The 17,758-nt window shown below is 35.6% G+C and overlaps 2 protein-coding genes across 5 annotated transcripts; both read right to left on the bottom strand.

Moving 5' to 3' along the window:
- Positions 1-144: 144 nt before the first annotated feature.
- LOC110113339 (uncharacterized protein At2g39920) lies at positions 145-5,755 on the bottom strand. Of its 3 annotated transcripts, none has more exons than XM_028698014.1 (5): positions 5,622-5,755; positions 5,119-5,304; positions 1,380-1,830; positions 1,104-1,286; positions 145-520 (listed from the first exon to the last, which is right to left on the bottom strand). In XM_028698014.1, the coding sequence occupies exons 2-5, from the start codon at positions 5,186-5,188 to the stop codon at positions 328-330; spliced, it is 897 nt and encodes a 298-aa protein (XP_028553847.1). In that variant the 5' UTR covers positions 5,189-5,304; positions 5,622-5,755; the 3' UTR covers positions 145-327. The 3 variants fall into 3 exon arrangements, with proteins under 3 accessions (XP_028553847.1, XP_020701579.1, XP_020701654.1); XM_020845920.2 differs by having other exon boundaries at positions 5,570-5,749; XM_020845995.2 differs by lacking the exon at positions 5,622-5,755 and adding an exon at positions 5,414-5,554.
- A 4,125-nt stretch (positions 5,756-9,880) lies between these two features.
- On the bottom strand, positions 9,881-16,714 carry LOC110113461. Of its 2 annotated transcripts, XM_020846097.2 has the most exons (4): positions 16,374-16,703; positions 16,121-16,213; positions 10,453-10,590; positions 9,881-10,173 (listed from the first exon to the last, which is right to left on the bottom strand). In XM_020846097.2, exons 1-4 carry the CDS (start codon positions 16,656-16,658, stop codon positions 10,132-10,134), a joined length of 558 nt encoding a protein of 185 aa, XP_020701756.1. In that variant the 5' UTR covers positions 16,659-16,703; the 3' UTR covers positions 9,881-10,131. The 2 variants fall into 2 exon arrangements, with proteins under 2 accessions (XP_020701756.1, XP_028553846.1); XM_028698013.1 differs by lacking the exon at positions 16,121-16,213 and having other exon boundaries at positions 16,374-16,714.
- Between the last annotated feature and the right edge of the window lie 1,044 nt (positions 16,715-17,758).

Raw genomic sequence — 17,758 nt, 5'->3', positions numbered from 1 at the left:
CACCAAATCACTTTCTTATTTTCTGTAGCAAAGCTAATCCGAAAGGAAATTCTCTTGGAGGAACTGAGTTGCATATTCTATATGCTTATCTGAGCAAATGAAAGATAACTTTGATGCCCAAGTGTTCGTCTGGGATGAGTAAAATAAATAGAAATTGTTTGTATTATAAATATTTTTCCATGGAAAAAAATAACGTCACTTACAGTTCAATGTACATTTACTATAAATTTTACAAAAAAAAAAAAAATTCAAACAAAATGCAAAAAATAACAATCAGGAAATGAATTTCTCCTTTAAAAACACGCCCGTTGATAAAGCTTTCATCAATCAGGCATTGCCATTACCCAGCTCATAGTATTGAATGTTTGCGAGCTTAAAGCTGCGTTTTCCTAAATGTGGACCTCTAAAAGCATCCAACTTGCTACTGATCAAGCCAACAATTCGAAATCCCTGCTTATGCAACTGCAGCCTTCTGTTGGAGAGATATTCCCAATCTTCCATTTGAATCTCCTCATCAGATCTGAAAAATTATGATGAAAGCTTCTTAATCAAGATATATACAAAACTTTTAAGCATATTGGTCATGATTTTGGCAGTATAAGAAGGAAAGATAAATGAGAAAAGTACACCGAGTGTTAGTCAAACGAGAAATTATTCTGTGCGAAGACCGGACGTAGAACATCATTCAGAGACCAACCAGAATACGTCACAATAGCAGTACCGAGCGAAGGGTGATGTGGCGCATTCTGGTTGGTCTTCGGACGGCGTTTGACGTCCACACAGAATAATTAATGCAGTCAAATACGGGAGCAACTCTATTTTATGTTTTACATGTTATAAATAATTGGGATAAGACTAATGATGATGAACAATAAAAACTAACTTTTAAAATGTTAATGGAGGAATTGAGGAAAAGAGAATTTTAAGCATGGATAGGCCATATGAATTACATGAGAAACATGGGATAAAAAATCCAGCATCCCCACATGAGCAGATTCATTTGAGTTTGATGACAATAATCACATTTTGAAAGGAATTTTTTCAATCTTACTTCTAGCAGTCTTAACCCTAAAAACTCAAAAAGCCTTGGAGTTCAAAATTACCTCATCACCAGTGAAGACCATCCTAAATAACCAGAAGATGTAAGGGTGCTCTCCGTAGTCTTCCAGTGCTTTGAAGGCTTCCTAGTAAAAAGAAACAAAGACCAGCCACCTGCTCGAAGTTGCCTGTAAAATCTAACAAGAAGAATGTGGGCCTGATTCTTTATGTCTTCTATATGCTCGTTCCTGACAATTAAACACTCTTATAAAGACAAATGTAGATGACAAAGAAAGTAATATCAAGACATTATTCAAATTACAGGTTTATATATCATTTACCTATCTACAGAGCTGATCCTACTAAAGTTGCCAATCATGGAAAGTAAGTCATCTGCATCTAACAATATTATATCCAAACCATCTTCATCTGGTGTTAGTCCAGCAAAGTAGTCCTCTATAAACCAGATTGAGGTATTCAAATCTTTTAGGTAGTGTCTCTTACTATATTGAAGAGCATACAACTTGCAGTTTAATGGAAATTCACCTATTTCCAAGTTGTTTAGCTCAGAATGAAAGATATACAAACTACAATAATCATGTTGATCACTTTTCTTAGCGTGTTCCAAAATTCCAGAATTACTACTACTTTGACAGGAATTTAACATCACAGTGAGTGCAATCAGCAAAGTAAGCATCAAAAGTCCGGTGGTCACAAGTGCGGCGACGAAGATAGTTGCAGTAAATGATGACATGAAGACACCAGATTCCACCACATATTGACTTCCCAATTCTGCAGTGAAGCTTGAAGATCAGAATTTTAAGATGATAACAATGATGCAAAAAAATATACAAGATAAATATAAATTCACAAGGTAAGGTGCCCCAAAACATAACTACTGCAATATAACAATAGCAAAGAGAAATAATGCTATGAGCTAGACACTTGTACCCATATTCCTGGGGAAAATAGCAACCAAAAACTGTAAATGCCTTCAGATAAAAAAACAGGTGTTTATATGGGTATCCGACCAGTGCAATGTTCATTCTGTGTATCAAATCAGAGAATAATTTTAGTAAGAATTCACAAAATGCCTTAGGCCTCGTTTGTTTGGGCTTAATTACGTTTTTTCCGGTTCAATAAGTGGAAAACGGTTACTTTTCTCCTGTTTGTTAACACCGCTTTTCTAAAATACAGTTTCCTAAAACTCCAAATTTCTGCCAATCTGAAATGGGAAAAATTACAGCTTATTCCGTTTAATTAATGAGAAACGAATGAAAAAGTCACATTTAGGTTTGCGTAAGCGTAAAAACAGTACTGTAACCAAACAAGCATCAGTTTTCTTAAATAATCTTTTTAAATTCATTTCTTCAATAATTGCTTCTTTACCAACTTATGCAAAAAGAACTCCAGGATCCAAACGAGCCCTTAATTTTATAACAACATTAGATTCAAATTATAATAGGCTCTTCATGTTTACATCCAGATAGGTTAAGCTTGTTTCAAAAATCACCTAACCTATTCCCTCGCATTATATATAAAAATGACTAGATCCCTTACTATGGTTTCTCTCAGTAAGAACCTAGATTTTCATCCTTATGTTCATTTACAGACTAATTCACCGTTATCTTGCTTCTCTCTCTCCTAAATCTTCATTAAAAAGAGAAACAGAACTGGTAACCAGATGACCATCCCCTAATGCCCACACATCTCAAGGATGGCTGGTGATTAGGATAAAAGGTGCAGAGAAATAAAATTATAGAAATTTAATTACTAGTCAAGGATAAAAATCAAAATCATAATAGAAAATTTTGTTAACAATTAATACAGAATTTTTATATTCACCTGAAAAGATATGATGTTAACTATCTTCATCCTGGTATAAAATAAAATTACCATCATCTTGACTATAATGATTCCCATAACCTCTTGTCAAATATTAAAAAATTCTTAATCACTGGTCAATCATGATGCTTTTTACTCACTTGACAACTGTTAGTCATTAAGATTAATAGCCACGCAGTTTGACTTATATGTTGAGACCAGAAAACTGTTGCTCTGGGCTGTCTGGCATGAGTTACTCTTGTTGGTAATCACACTTACCAGAAGCAAAGAAAATATGATAGACAATACACAAAAAATGTTGCATAAAGTTGGAAAAGAACCTTACTGTCTTACGAGGGAGAAATTATTCTGTGCAGACACCGGATCATCTGGAGACAAATCAGAATGCACTACATCACCCGTTTGATGTGTACCGGTTGGCATGGCGCATTCTAATTCGCCTCTGGACACCGTCCGTATCCGCACATAATAATTTCACCTTAAGAGGAAGCAAAGGTTTCAAATTTTAGGATGAAATTTTCAATAGGCGATCTTATATGCCACTACAAGGATCTACAGATAAGCATTATATTTTGATAATTACTTAGAATTGCATAAGCTCGCACAAGATTTCAGTCAAAGATCACAAAGAATAACCATGATGCCGCATGCTTTCACTTTCAGATCAATTCACAACCATTGTTCATTCAACAAAGAGCTTGAGAAAATAGGTTTTTGTAAGAATCAAAATATAAATATCATACCAGCAAAAAAGAGAAATGTACACAAAAACTTTCAAATATTATGAAGAAAAAAGTATGTTAAACAATACAACAACAACAACATCAAGCCTTTATCCCACTACGTGGGGTCGGCTACATGAATCCTTTTTCCATTGTGTCCTATTAAAGTCAAATTTCTCGTTTAAATCTAATAAAGAAAGGTCATTCCTAATATTTTCTAACCAAGTCTTTTTAGGTCTACCCTACCTTTCTTAACATAAGTCAAATTTAATACCTCTACTCTCCTAACCGGGTCATCCGGAAGGCCGCCGTTTTATGTGACCAAACACTCTAAGGCGACTCTCTCTAATCTTATCTTCTCTGGAGCTACTCCAACCTTTTCACGTATATGCTCATTTCGTATCCTATCTCTAAGGGTAAAGCCACTCATTCACCTGAGCATCCTCATCTCTGCCACACTTAACTTAGTATTATGCTTCTCTTTTAATGGCCAACATCCGGCACCATAAAGCATTGCAGACCTCACTACCATCTTATAGAATTTTCCCTTAAGTTTGAGGGGTACATTTCTATCACATAGCAAGCCGATGCATTTCTCATTTCAACCATCCAACTTGAATTCTGGCTGATAATATCCCCATCTATTTCACCATCACTCTGAACAATAAATCCAAGATATCTAAAACGTGTACTCTTGTTAATGACTTGATCCCCCAAAGTCACAATCCCCTCACTAGGTCTATTACTACTAAAATTACACTCCATATATTATGTTTTAGATCTACTCAAGCAAAAACCTTTAGACTATAAGGTTGACCTCCATTAATTCAAGTTTACCTTCACTCCCTCTCTAGTCTTATCAACAAGAAGAAAATCATCAGCAAAAAGCATACACCAAGGTACATCCTCTGTGTAACCCAACCGAAATAGGGAAATATTTGGTCAATCCACCTTGTGTTTGAACACAAGTAATAGCTCCTGCCTCCTGCATACATATCTTTAATGATTTGAATATTAGCATTATTGACTCCTTTCTTTTCAAGAACTCTCCATAAATAAATTTCTTCATATTTTTTGTAATTTTTCTGAAGTTCATGCCATCACTATCTTCTTCCTAAATTGGCCTTGAACTAATGAGTAGATGCACATTTACAAAGAGATGTACGTTTGAACCAATTTTCTCTGATAAAATTCAATTAAACCAGCCATCTGGGTTTGTTTCAGGTTTTTTAACTGAATTAATTAGAGCACAGCATGAAAGCACTGAGCATCACTGCTAGAAAATTAAAAAAAAAAAAAAAAAAAAAAGCCATATGCCCAGACAAATAGGCCGGTGTTGGATGTTTTACAATTTGAGTAAAAGGAAATTAAAAGAATGGATTGAAAATATTAGATCAATAGCTTTCGATTCATAACCAAAACATCAATAAATTATTGTGATTTCATTTCATTTCGTTCACTTTTCTTCAATCCAAACAAAGTCTTCATGGAAAAGAAACGGAAGGCTTCATACCAGATTGTCTTTGACTCAAAAGACTCTGGCTGGAGTCTCCAGAGTCAGCTGAATGAGGGAATGAAGACATGGAATCAATCAAACTTTGCCACTAATATCTGAGAAAAATCAAAATTAATCCAAATTCCTCTTGCAGAAGGTAGATTTCTCAATACGAAACATCAACCATCTTCCATCCTACTTTGCCTGCATCAGATTTGGAAGGAAAAATAAAAATAAAAACTTTGGTTGGGGATTCAAAACCAATCAAACAGAATAACAAGAAAATGATCAAATTGCGCAGCCATCGAATTACTTGATCCAAAACACCATTTTCCGTAAAAAAAGTTAGAATGTCGGCAAAAGCCCCAATACTATATCGATTTAAGAACGAACAAATTGTCCAATAATAATCTAACAACTCAGAACATCGAAATCAAAGACACAGAACCAGAGTGGGAACGAAGCAAACCGTAAGAGAAGTCGTTTCAATGGAAACAGTTTAGGGTTGGGAAGCTTCATGCCTGAGAGCGAGATTGAACCGCGTACGATCGCTCGCGGTATATACGGTAGAATCCAAGGCCGGGAGATGGCGATCTTCCATCTCTGCTCTCTTTATCGTCGGCCCTAATTCGGTCAAAACGTCCTCTAAGATTTGAAACTCCATTTTGATTTGGATCTTATCATAAGATTCTTTATTTTGACAGTTAGTAATTTTAAATTTTAAATTTTGATAGTACATTCAGTTATATTTTTATAATTAAAAAAAAGATTTTATTCATTTTTTGGGGTTTTCTTCGTTAACTTTTGTTTTTTATTTTCCTTCTTGATATATTATAAAGTAATTTAAGAAAATAACTAAATAAGTATAAATATTTTTACAAATACATACGAAATTTCATAAACAAACAATTTTAAATTTAATTATGAAAAGTTTATTTAATTTTTTTACCACAAATTAAATACATCAATTAGAAAAAAAAATCAAAAGATTATAATAATGATTTATTTAAATTTTAATGTCACTCTCTTATAAATGGTTTGAAATAAAACTATTAGTTCCATCACGGTTAAATGGTCGTTATTGCGTGGCTTCACTTTGAATTTTTTTATTTATTTTATTTTTTGAAGTTTAAGAAATTAGAAAGAGACTCAAAATTTTAAATATTTTGAATTTGTTGATGAAATATTTTTTTCTTTCTTTTTAAAATTTTAATTTTCCAGAAATAGAGTAATATCGTCAGCTATTTTTTTAAAAAAAATTTGGAAGTGATATGTTTATATATAATAAAAAATTAAAAATCTATAATTGTTTGCTACTAATCCGGAAGGCGGCACATGCCAATAACATGGTATGTTATAAAAGATTACGGAAGTACTCGTACAAAAGAAAACTTTTTTTTTTTAATGACGAGGAATCGTCCGCTGTCACACCCGACTTTGTCGAGCGCCCTTAGCGGTCTGTAAATCCCGGCCGACCTAATGGGCCAGCCAGGCAACAAACTCATAGCCGGTGCTTTGGAGCCCCCACTTAAGGGCCGACTGCCGCTCGAGAGAATCTAACTCGGGATCGGGGGTTCTCAACTGAGCTAAGCATCGACGAGTAAAACAAAATTTTCTCATGCTCTTCAAAAAAAGAAATTAAGATTTTATTTTAATACTATAAATAAAAAATGAGAGTACATCAATGAAGAGTGAACAACAAATGAAGAGAAAACTAAAATAAACAACTTGCAAAAAAAATTAACTAAAATGTAATTGGTTATTTAACTAGGAGGTTTTTGGTACGAAACTAACGTTTGTGAAGTGTGTGTGAATTTGTCTTAATAGCTCTGATATGTTACCAAAAAATTCATCTTAATCAAGCACGAATCTCAATGCAAATATAACATTGAAGCTTCAAAAATAAAAATCGGGACCATCTAAATTATGATTTCAATAAACTTATAGTCAAATTGAAAATCTCGAAGGGACGAGCCCAATGACATCAAAATGAGTCCAATCTAAGCCCAAATGAACCTAAATGAGGGATCCAAAGCATACTTGGAGATGTCAACACATGAATTGGATAACCAAATGATCGTCGAATATGAAATGTTTATAGTCGAATCAAATTACTGGACAGTAGAGTCCAATGAGCCCAAGATCACCTAATTTTGACGTCATTTTGGCATCAAATGCTTTATAAACACTCCATAATAAAATGGTCAATTGAAACACTCTCAACTTAACTTTGATCTTCTTTATATTTACAAGTCATGTCATTCCCAAAAAAATTATAAATAGACCACCATTTTCACATAATGAAGTGAAGCTCCAACCCGGCACCACTGCCGACAAATTTTCATCATCTGCCGCCAGGTCCCTCCTGTTCGCCGACCACCGCCAGAGTTATTTCCGACCACCGTTAAAATTCTTCTCGACCACCGACCATCGCTGGACTTTAGCATGTCTGTCAGCCATCGTCAGATCTCTTCTCGACCACCAACTATCGCTAGACTTATGTCCAGACATCGACCTTCGTTAGACATCTGGCTGACCACCAACTATCACTGGGCTTTGTCGTACTCCTGCCCGGCTATCGATCCTCTTCGACCAACATTGTCTGACTACGATTTTTCAACCTCTGCCTCCTAACTACGGTCCTTCTGACCTACATCACTCGCCGACTATGGTCATGTTGATCAAACGAACATATCAACACTGATTCTTCCAACTCCCACCATATAATGTACTCTATATGATGTATATTTGCTACATCGAGCCAAGACCTTCCTCCTAATGAAGGATCTTATTTATAATCAACTGCAAACACTAGTAGATTCGTTCAAACTGTACAAGACCCCGTGGTTTTTCCCCTTTTTTAGGGGTATACACGTAAAAACTTTGTTGTCTCTTGTGAGCTCTACACTCCTACTTATTTATTTGTCTGTGTTGGACATCATACAAAGCTAGTACGTTAAATTTATCTCTCTCTACTATCCCGAATATTCTAGGACACAACATGCTCAAATATCCCAAAAAAAAACTTGCAAAATAAAACTACCAAAAAAAAAATAAAGAAAACACAAATATACTACTATAATAACTTAAAAATGCCAAGTTAGATCATGCTACTTATAAGGATAAATTTATTATGATAAATTAATTATGTATATATGAACTTGATCATATGATTTACCTAAAAATATAGGATAAAATATAAAGCTACGATTTAAATAATAATAAAATAATTAAAATATAATACCAAAATAAAATGTGAACTAATTTAAAATATATTGTTAATATTAAATATTACTAAAATATTAATTCACATTAAAATACTAAAAAATCTACCAATGTATAAGAAAGACGAAGAAGAACAAGAGGAAAAATAAAAAAATGGCGCAAGAAGAGGAGCTTTTATTCTGTACAAAGACCGGACGGGAGAACCGTCCGGTTAAGCACTGGGTACCCAGCAATACCAAATGCTGGTGCCGAGCTGGGTACCCACCAATGAAGTGATGTGGCACATTTTTATTGATCTCCAGACATCCTCCGCACTCCGCACAAAATAATTCTTCGAAGGAGGAAGAGACAATGAAGGAAACTTCCCTATTTTTGATTTTAGGTTGAAAGAACAGGAGGACGATAGGGAAAGCTTTAACAACTAGGAAGAGGAGAAAGATGTCTTGTCATGTCCTAACATCTAATTAGAATAATTATATTTAAATTTAATTAAATTCATAAATATATCATATTCCATGGCCAACTAAAACATCCAGTCATCCAGATATGATAAACAGATATCATCACAATTTCATATTAAAATATTAATATACAATAATCCATAACACTTTTCTTATATCTAGCATCCTCTAAGAATAATAACTAAATTGTAAAAAATAAAATAAAAACACTCAAATAAAATTTGAGTCTTACAAATGCAATATAATATTATTAAATTAATGGAGTCTTATAAATGCAATGATTAATTTAAATATTACTCGAAAAAATAGTGATGATGAAAGAATAAAAAAAATATTGTGAGAGTAAACATGAAACATAATGTTCGTTTGACAATTGTTGTAATTTTGTAGGTAGAATAATTTTTTTTTATTACTATATCAATAGCAGCAAACTTCCGCATGTTCGTCAATGGCCACCGGAGTTCTTCTGAACCATCGTCGGACTTCTGCCCGTTCATTGATCACCAATGGATTTCTACCTATTCATCGACCACCATAGAAGATCTTCCTTACCACTGTCAAAATTCCACTCATTCGTGGACCATCGCTAAATTTCAACCCTTTCATTGAACATCGCCAAACTACTGCCCGATTCTTCAATCAATTATAATTCTATTATTCAAACTTTATAATTCATTCAAACTTAATATCATTTTCTCATCTGAGCTAGACCCATGGTTTTTCTCTTTCCGAATTTTTCAAGTAAAAAGCTTTTAGCATTCTTCTATTTCTTAGTTATCTGTTGATGTGCCAGATACACATACATTGCTAAGACGCTTTACTATCTTACTCTATTGCCGCATATATTCACGACCGCAACATTAGTATAACTATAATTTTTTTATTAGAAAGCAATAAAAAAACTGTTCGAAACGAATACTAAGTCTTAAAAAAATATATTTGGAAAACAAACTTACCAGAAAATTACAGAAAGCGAGTTCAAAAGTGAGCTCTCACAAAACAAAGAGATCTTACTTATTATAAGTTATAACTTATTTCAATGCGACTCGCGTCGAAGCTGAGATATAGAGATACTTACAATGAAATAAATTGGCTGAGATCATGGAAACAAGAAGAAATTGCAAACATCTGAAGCACAGAAAACATTCATGAAATGCTCTGCTTCTATCAACACTAAACCTCTCCACAAGTATTTATTCAGGTCCGCAGTTACACCAAACACAGCGGTAAAACATTACAGCTACAAACAGCAAACGCACTTACAAGAAAATAACTTGCAAGCTTATACTATTCTGTAAGCAACAGAAAGTAGAGTCAAACTGCTAATTCATTGTTGGCAAGAACATCACAGGTCACTCCTCTTAGGCTTGTGAGAAACTGGAAGCACCTTTAAAACATGAAGTGAAATCCTGTGTTTTAGTTTTTACTCAAAAGAAGGAGAGATTTTTCTATGCGGACTCCGAACGCAGCTCTGTATCTGGATACCAATTAGAATGAGCAACGTCAGCGATATCAAGCCACGGTACCGAGCAGTACTGAGCCCCGGTACCGAACCGCAGTCTTAGATATCCGGACGGAGTTCGGCTTCCGCACAAAATATTTTTTTTCCAAAAGAAGAGGTAATAAGCCTGCAAAAAAGAAAAATTAATAATGAAAATTTGATTACCACATCAGCAGATGGAATCCATTCATTTGTTGCTGGATTCCCATGACCAGAAACATGGTCGAGAGATGTAGTCGAATCTGGAGTCAGGTTAAAAGAACTTCTGTTTGATTTATCCATCTTGATGAAGCCTGTTCCAGTCTGACGCCACGGAACATAAAAGAGTGAAGAGGTATGAGAGGTTTTTTTGCTCTAAAGAGTGGTGTCAATATGAATATAATTAGTCTGACAAACCAGGCGGCATTTTTAACAAAGCTGAATGAAAATCTAACATGGGTCAGTTTGTTTGCCCGTAGATAGAAAACATGTTGCACTTAATATAAAAAAGGATTCCTTTTCTCTGTGTAACATGCTTGGAACCAGACATCTAGCTGTTGTGAAACCAATTGCATCCCGTATGTGCGTGTTAACCATACCAATAGAAACTTACCAGGCTCCTTAGATCATTGTTTCCTCATTATATCCCGCCTCCCCATCTTTCTTAATCTAAACTATTTCCCTCTTCATTGTCACATCTAGGCCTGTCAATATATGACACGACCCAAAAATCCGACCTGAGTTTTTCGGGTTCGGGACAACCAAAACCCGAAACGGGTCGGGTTCGGGTTACATTTTTCGACCCGTTTTATATTTTAGGTCAGGTTTGGGTCAACCCGCAAACCCGACAATGACCCGGTTCAACCCGCTGCCCGCACTGTCCAGATAGGCTCATTTCGCGTGTAATGAAATAGGGATTTAGGCATTTCACATTCCGCATTCATTTCAACTTTTTGAGACCGAGTCTTCCGACTTCGTCTCTTCTCCTCTAGGGTTGTCGAATCTAGGGTGTTCTCGACTGATATCGCGGTGCTTCCTGGCTTCCTGCCTCCTTGACGGAGCTTCTCTCCTCGTCGATGTCGTCGTCTGATCGTCTCCTCGATTCCTCTATTAGTATATTTTAAATCTCCTTCGGTCCTTCCTGCTCGAAGCTTTTCTCCTCCTTGCTATTTCATGCTCTTTTTTATTTTTATTTGTTGTGCTAATTACTTGCTATCATGTTAGAGCTATCTTGCTTGAAGTATCATCGTTCTTCATCGGTGATTCCTTCCGATTTTAAGATGTTATGCAATTTGCTTTTGATTTGTCGATTAGGGCATAACATTTAGCGATTTTTGCATTTGCCGATTAGGGCATAATGTTGGGTTTTTTGGCCATTTAGGCATGCTATAAGCCTGTAAGGTTGTTGAAGAATTTAGCCCTAACTGAAATAACGTAATAAATGGCCTTATGTTGAACTATTGAACTATTTTTTTGGATAGTATGACACTTTGGCCTGCCGGTTTAACTATTGCTGGCTTATTAGTTTATTTTAGGTGATGCCTGTTGCAATATTCTGTCTCTGGACGCTGATTCAGTGTTGTTAGTCTGCTAACATTTATTAAACTTACACCTCATTATGTGATTAATGATTTGGAGGGTTTAATCTGAGCAATGTATTATATAATAAATACTTAGAATTTTATACTTGTTTAACTAGTTTTATTGCAGTTTAATCTATAAGGTGATAGGTGATTGTCAGATTCAGCATTCTTGGAGCAGTCGAGTCCGAGCCATTGAAGCTTCATTCACATTTGTTGTAAACTTTTGGCAGTTTACAAAAATTAGTAATGAGCAATTGATTTGTAAATTTTTTATATGTTATTTTTCATTGTAAATGGCTAAATACCTAAATGGGATAATTAGCAATTGATATTTGATATGTGAGATTGTACCTTTGTAATTATAACATGTAAATGATTTGCAGATTTGTAATTGTAAAATTTTGCCCATGGTTTTCAGTTTTGCTTGCAGCTTTTAGCCATTTAAAACCTGTTTTTATTGTGCAGCGGGGTCAAACAGGTTGGTTCGGGTTGACCCGGACCCGAAGCGGGTCGGGTCCGGGTCAGCATAAATGACCCGTTTCAAGAAACGGGTTTGGTTCGGGTTGACCCGAATGGGGTCGGATCAATTTCGGGTTGGACCCGAACCCAACCCGAAACCTGTTTTTGACAGCCCTAGACTCACATCCCCACCACTGAGCATTGCCAAGCTTGGAGAGAGAATGTTCAATTTTTACATATATGCTCGTTTCGTATCCTATCTCTAAAGTAAAGCCACTCATCCACCTGAGCATCCTCATCTCTGCAATGCTTAACTTAATATTATGCTTCATTTTTAATGGTCAACCTTTTGCACCATAAAGCATTGCAGGTCTCACCACCATCTTATAGATTTTTTCCTTAAGTTTGAGGGGGACTTTTCTATCACACAATAAGCCTGACGCATTACTCCACTTCAACCATCCAACTTGAATTCTACTAATTATATCCCCATCTATTCAACATCACTCTGAACAATAGACCCAAGAGATCTAAAACGTGTACTCTTATTAATGACTTGATCATTCAAAATCGTAATGCCCCCACTAGATCTATTACTACTAAAATTACACACCATACATTTAGTTTTAGATCTACTCAAACGAGAACTTCTAGACTAAAATAAATAAAAATTATAAAATTAAGATTAAACGCAACTCTTACTTGTGGCAAACCAAATATTTCGAATCTCTATAGGCACAATAGATAAGGTGACAATCGTGTCAAACCAATGTTAATTTGGAGGAAGTGGATGTTAGTGCTGTGGCCACTTCCAGGGTAAAAGTCTTGGCAAAGGACAAAGTGATAAACTCTAGAGCTACTAAACATATATGTGGCTGTAGAATGCCTTCTCTTCCTACACTGCAGCTAGGTAAGGAGAGGAAAGTCTTTTCCGAAAGTTCTAAACCTGTATCAATTGTTACTTTGTTAGCAAAGGGAAAATTAATTTAGCTAACTTCTAGCAAGATACTCTCACTAATTTATATCCTTCATGTGCAAAATTTCATGGAATCTCATATATGTTTCAGTTTAGGCATAATGGGTGTCAAGGTTATCCTTGATGTTGAAGAAATTGTCAAAAAAAATAAGGTGTTCGTATAAGAAAGCGTTACTCTCAAATTGTTTTTTTCTTTTGAATGTGTTAGATAATATTAATGAAGGCATTTTTACTTATGCTTGCCGTCTTGAATCAACTAACTTATGCCACAGTTGTCTTGCATACGTGAATTATCTTCTATATTGAGGAAATGCAAGAACTGAAAAATGTTATGTATGTGAGAAATCCAAGCTAGAAAAGTCTTGCCGATCTGTGATCTTAAGAGAAACTGAATTTCTTTCTTTTATCCACTCTGATTTAGGTGACATGAAATTCACAATGGTAGAGGTAAAAAAAATACTATGGGACTTCTATTAATGATTGTTCTTGGTTCACCAAATTATATAAGCCAAAAAAAGAATAAATAAAACTTGAAAAATTCATAATTTTTTGTTCCATGGTTGAACATAAATTATGTTGGAATATGTTAGAGTTAGACCGGCCTAAAGGCCGACTGAACCGGTCCATCCTAGACCGGTTCAGTGTTACAAAAGGCGGGCCTAACCAGAGAAAAGGAAGAAGGGGGCAGCTAAGGTGATGGGGCCCACGCCCTAATTAAACTTTGCATTGGAGGGAAAATTTGAATTACGGACTGTTTAGGGATTATGTAATTTTTATTTTGCTTTAATTAGTTTCTTCTTGCTAGTGTTAGGGTTATCTTGAATTTGAATCTGAAATTTGGGATCTTAGCTTTGATTTTGGGCTCTAGCCTTTGTCTAGAAATTTGGAGAGTTGAATCTTCCTCTTGAATCGAAGATTCTTGTCTCATTTGTTGTTTTCTTTTCTTCTTTTGCTAAATTGGAGATACTTTCTTGATGTTTTCTCTACAAAAATTGGAATTTCACCAATCTGATAGGAAGTGGATGCAAATTTGTAGAGAAAACAGCACTTTGGTTTTGCTGAAATTAGATGTGTTTTGGAGGACTTTCATAGATGTTCAAAAAAAAGGTGATGCTAATCCTTCAAATTTTCAAAGTTTAAAATACTCGGGCTTGGAAAAGATTCATAGAGATGATCCAAGCAATCACTTTAATATTAAGTTAAGAGGATCAAGTATCAAAGTTAACATATATTTAGGAACATTCTTCTATATACTAGTTAAGGAATCGGAATTTTCATATGAAAATTTGCTCTTAGGAATCATACATAGGATCCAAAGAAAGCATGCCAGGCTAAGGCAGCTATATATCCAGACATTGCTTCTAGGTTTTTTTAGCATATGGTGGTAGCTTCTATGACATACCTTTATGACTAGGGAATGAAATTTAAAGAAGCCAAGATATCAGAATTCTTTCTAATTTTATAAATAATTAAATACTCTACATTATGAAGTATTAGGAACTCCATAAATTGCTATTATAGTTCATTCTTCTCCCTCTCACAATTTATCGAGTTGTCAACATCCTTGAGTTTGTCATTTATATCAATCCTAGCAATGGACACATATTAATGGTGCTCTTGTTGAGCCTTCCATCAGGTGATCTACCTCTTCTCCTTAGCAATTGTCGCTCAGATCTATCCATGTCTTCACTACACCTTCTCTCCTACTGCTCACAACTCTTCAATTTTACCCAAAAAAAAAATTATTGTTATCCACAACTACATCATTCCAAGCCCACATCCAACTCCATTCAATCCACAACAACTTAGTCACCTCTATCACATACCCAACCACGCCACTCCAAGCCCAGACCGAGTTTTGTTCATCTCAACATGACTTTGTCACCTTGGCTCAATCCAATGTCATCCCTAGATCTTATCCCCGAAACATTCGTCCCTAACCCAAATCCAGCGATCCTCCCAAGCTACCATCACTCGATTTCATTTTCTCCAAGTCGTCATTGCCACAGTTGTCATTCTCCATGACCCCTTTCCAAATCTGACCACATTTGCCCAAATCGAACCCGATCTATCATATTCCAACCCTTCCCCTCAACCTTAGTCATACCAATGCCTTAACTACGCAATCACAAAGCTGTTATCACTTGATCTGACCATCTCCACATCTCTCACACAATATCTCACCGCATTCACCTCTTTAATCCCTTCTTCATCACCCCTTTTAGATACAATCACATCCGCCCATGCATCTCATTTCTTTCTAGTTTCTTCCAACTTGAGGAAAAGGCCGGCTTATAAGGGGTGGATAAGAATATGATTAATTATCATAACGTGTAGTTAAGGATTGGGTTAGTAAGTCATCAAGGGGGCAGTCCATAGGTAAGTAGTGCGTATTAAGTACTTAATAAGCAATGAATGAGTCCTAGTGATTCTTTGTAATGTATAAATAATCTCCATTATGGAGCATTAGGGCATCAAATAAGGAAATGAAATAGCATCTTCTCTTGTGATTATGGTTCCTTCTCCCCCGTCCTAATCTTCGGAGTTGGCAGAATCCTCAAATCTGCCATTTATATGGATCCCAACGTGGCTCCTATCATGATACTTCCAAATTGACTTGTTTGGCGCTCATGCTACAACAATGTCGGAAGAGATCATTCTGCAGCAGACGAGACCAATTGAGGCTACCTATGAATTGTTTTCCGCTGAAAGAGATCCAACCGTATAAACCTAAACTAAAAAACATGTATTTGCATAACAAAATCTGAAAGGTGCTACAAAACAATAACACGGAGAAAAAAACTGAACGGAACAGACCGGAAAACTTTACTTATACCGTATGATGCTGCTTGTCTACGCAATTCAGATCCTTATAGTACTCTGTCTCCACATATTCTTCCTCCACTTCACTCCCATCACAAACTAGCTTCTATGTAAAAATAAGAAGAAGAATGGAGAGAAGAAAGAAACAAAGGTATTGGTTACAAAGCAAAGCAATTAGATTTATATAAAAAAGTAGGAGTTTTCACAAGAGACAGAGAAAGAGAGAGAGAGAGAGAGTGTGTGTGTGTGAGGAAAAATAAAATAACCTCTTGATTGGCTTCGAGATTTCGAAGCTTGTCGAGTTCGGGGATGGAGTCTCGGCCGGAAGAGAGTAGATCATCAGAGTAGACGGTGGAATACTCACTCCGGGAGGGCTTCGTGTGACGCTTTGGAGCTATACCGTCGAAATACTCACGCGCGTCCTCCTCCCTCCTCGCTTCCTCCTCCGGTGGCAGATGCGAGTCGCTCCGATCCGCCCTCTGCATTGCGCTCTTACGTTCGCTTCGCCTGATCTGCTTCTCCTTATCTCGATCTAAAGAGAGAGATTTCATGGACCGCGAGAGCAACGGATAATGTTAAGGACAACGACAGAGTAGAAAACTTGATATTGCCAGTACCGTCAACAAGCCTTCGAATGGAATTTATAGTAAAAATTTAATTTTTATAATCAGAAGGATCTTAGGTTAATTTCGGGCAAGGTTCTTAGGCCATTAAGGATGCTCGTGTTAATCATTTCCATTAAAATAAAAGCAATACACGTTCATACAACATAAGAAAGTCATCACAAAGATATTCAAGATATGACTCTTCTAGCGATAAAAATAGCACTATATAGAAGATGCTACAATATAGGATGATTTTGGAGGTCATTAATGATAACCTCCTTATACACATAGAGATGTTACAAACCTTAAAAGAAAAATAAGACAATATAAAGGGCATAGGGCCAATTAATGATGTTTGGGCCAATCCTCGCCTTGAAGATGAAGGTAACATTGCCTTAAAAGTGATGGTATAAGGTAATGCAATATGGTCAAGAATGTGACTAAAGATAGGCAAGATGAACTATGTTTTAGTGTTAAAGTTGTGCAATATGGAGTTGGCGGAGGATATGACACAAGAAGGTTATGGAGTTAGGTAAGAGTAGTCAATTCAATCCTCCTTCTAGAGATGATTATGGCATAAGCATAGTTATTGTATAGGCCTTAAAGTAAATGATTATGATGTAAATAAGATTGTAAGATTGTGATATCGTTTTTGAAAAATATGGTTGTGACAAGATAGATTGTTGCACGTTCTTGAAGCATATGCTCAAAATTTAGTGCTACAAAGGGAATACCATCTATTCTCTAAATAAATGGCTAGCCAAAAAGAAGACATCTTTACAACACATTTTTTGAAAATTCTATATGATTGTATGGTTAACTAGAGACACAAAACCATTATAGTACATGTATATTTAATATGTGTATGTTCCTTAATGACATGCATTCAAACTTATTAATCATATTGATGTATATATTGCACAAAGCTCACTATTTGCTCAAGGAAATTTGAAATTGATCATTCAACCAACTTTCATCCCAGGTGCATAAGATCCTCTTAGATGATACAACTCATTTTTGTTGATCAAATCCTCTAGTCAAGTAAG

The sequence above is a fragment of the Dendrobium catenatum genome, unplaced genomic scaffold (assembly GCF_001605985.2).
Source record: "Dendrobium catenatum unplaced genomic scaffold, ASM160598v2 fragScaff_scaffold_1028, whole genome shotgun sequence".
Taxonomy (NCBI): domain Eukaryota; kingdom Viridiplantae; phylum Streptophyta; class Magnoliopsida; order Asparagales; family Orchidaceae; genus Dendrobium; species Dendrobium catenatum.
Note: the sequence above shows the minus strand (reverse complement) of the source record. Positions and strands in the feature narration are given on the sequence as shown.

Bases quoted from the DNA above. Each gene is read 5' to 3' on its own strand.
- LOC110113461 (XM_020846097.2), bottom strand. From the start codon at position 16,658: ATGAAATCTCTCTCTTTAGATCGAGATAAGGAGAAGCAGATCAGGCGA. The intron at 10,591-16,120 runs GTATAAGTAAAG...CCGTGGCGTCAG, and splicing joins TAGACAAGCAGCATCATACG to ACTGGAACAGGCTTCATCAA. The intron at 10,174-10,452 runs GTAATCAAATTT...CATGTTTTAAAG, and splicing joins GGATTCCATCTGCTGATGTG to GTGCTTCCAGTTTCTCACAA.
- LOC110113339 (XM_028698014.1), bottom strand. From the start codon at position 5,188: ATGTCTTCATTCCCTCATTCAGCTGACTCTGGAGACTCCAGCCAGAGT. The intron at 1,831-5,118 runs GTATGAAGCCTT...GCTTCACTGCAG, and splicing joins TTTGAGTCAAAGACAATCTG to AATTGGGAAGTCAATATGTG. The intron at 1,287-1,379 runs GTAAATGATATA...TTTAATTGTCAG, and splicing joins AGGATCAGCTCTGTAGATAG to GAACGAGCATATAGAAGACA.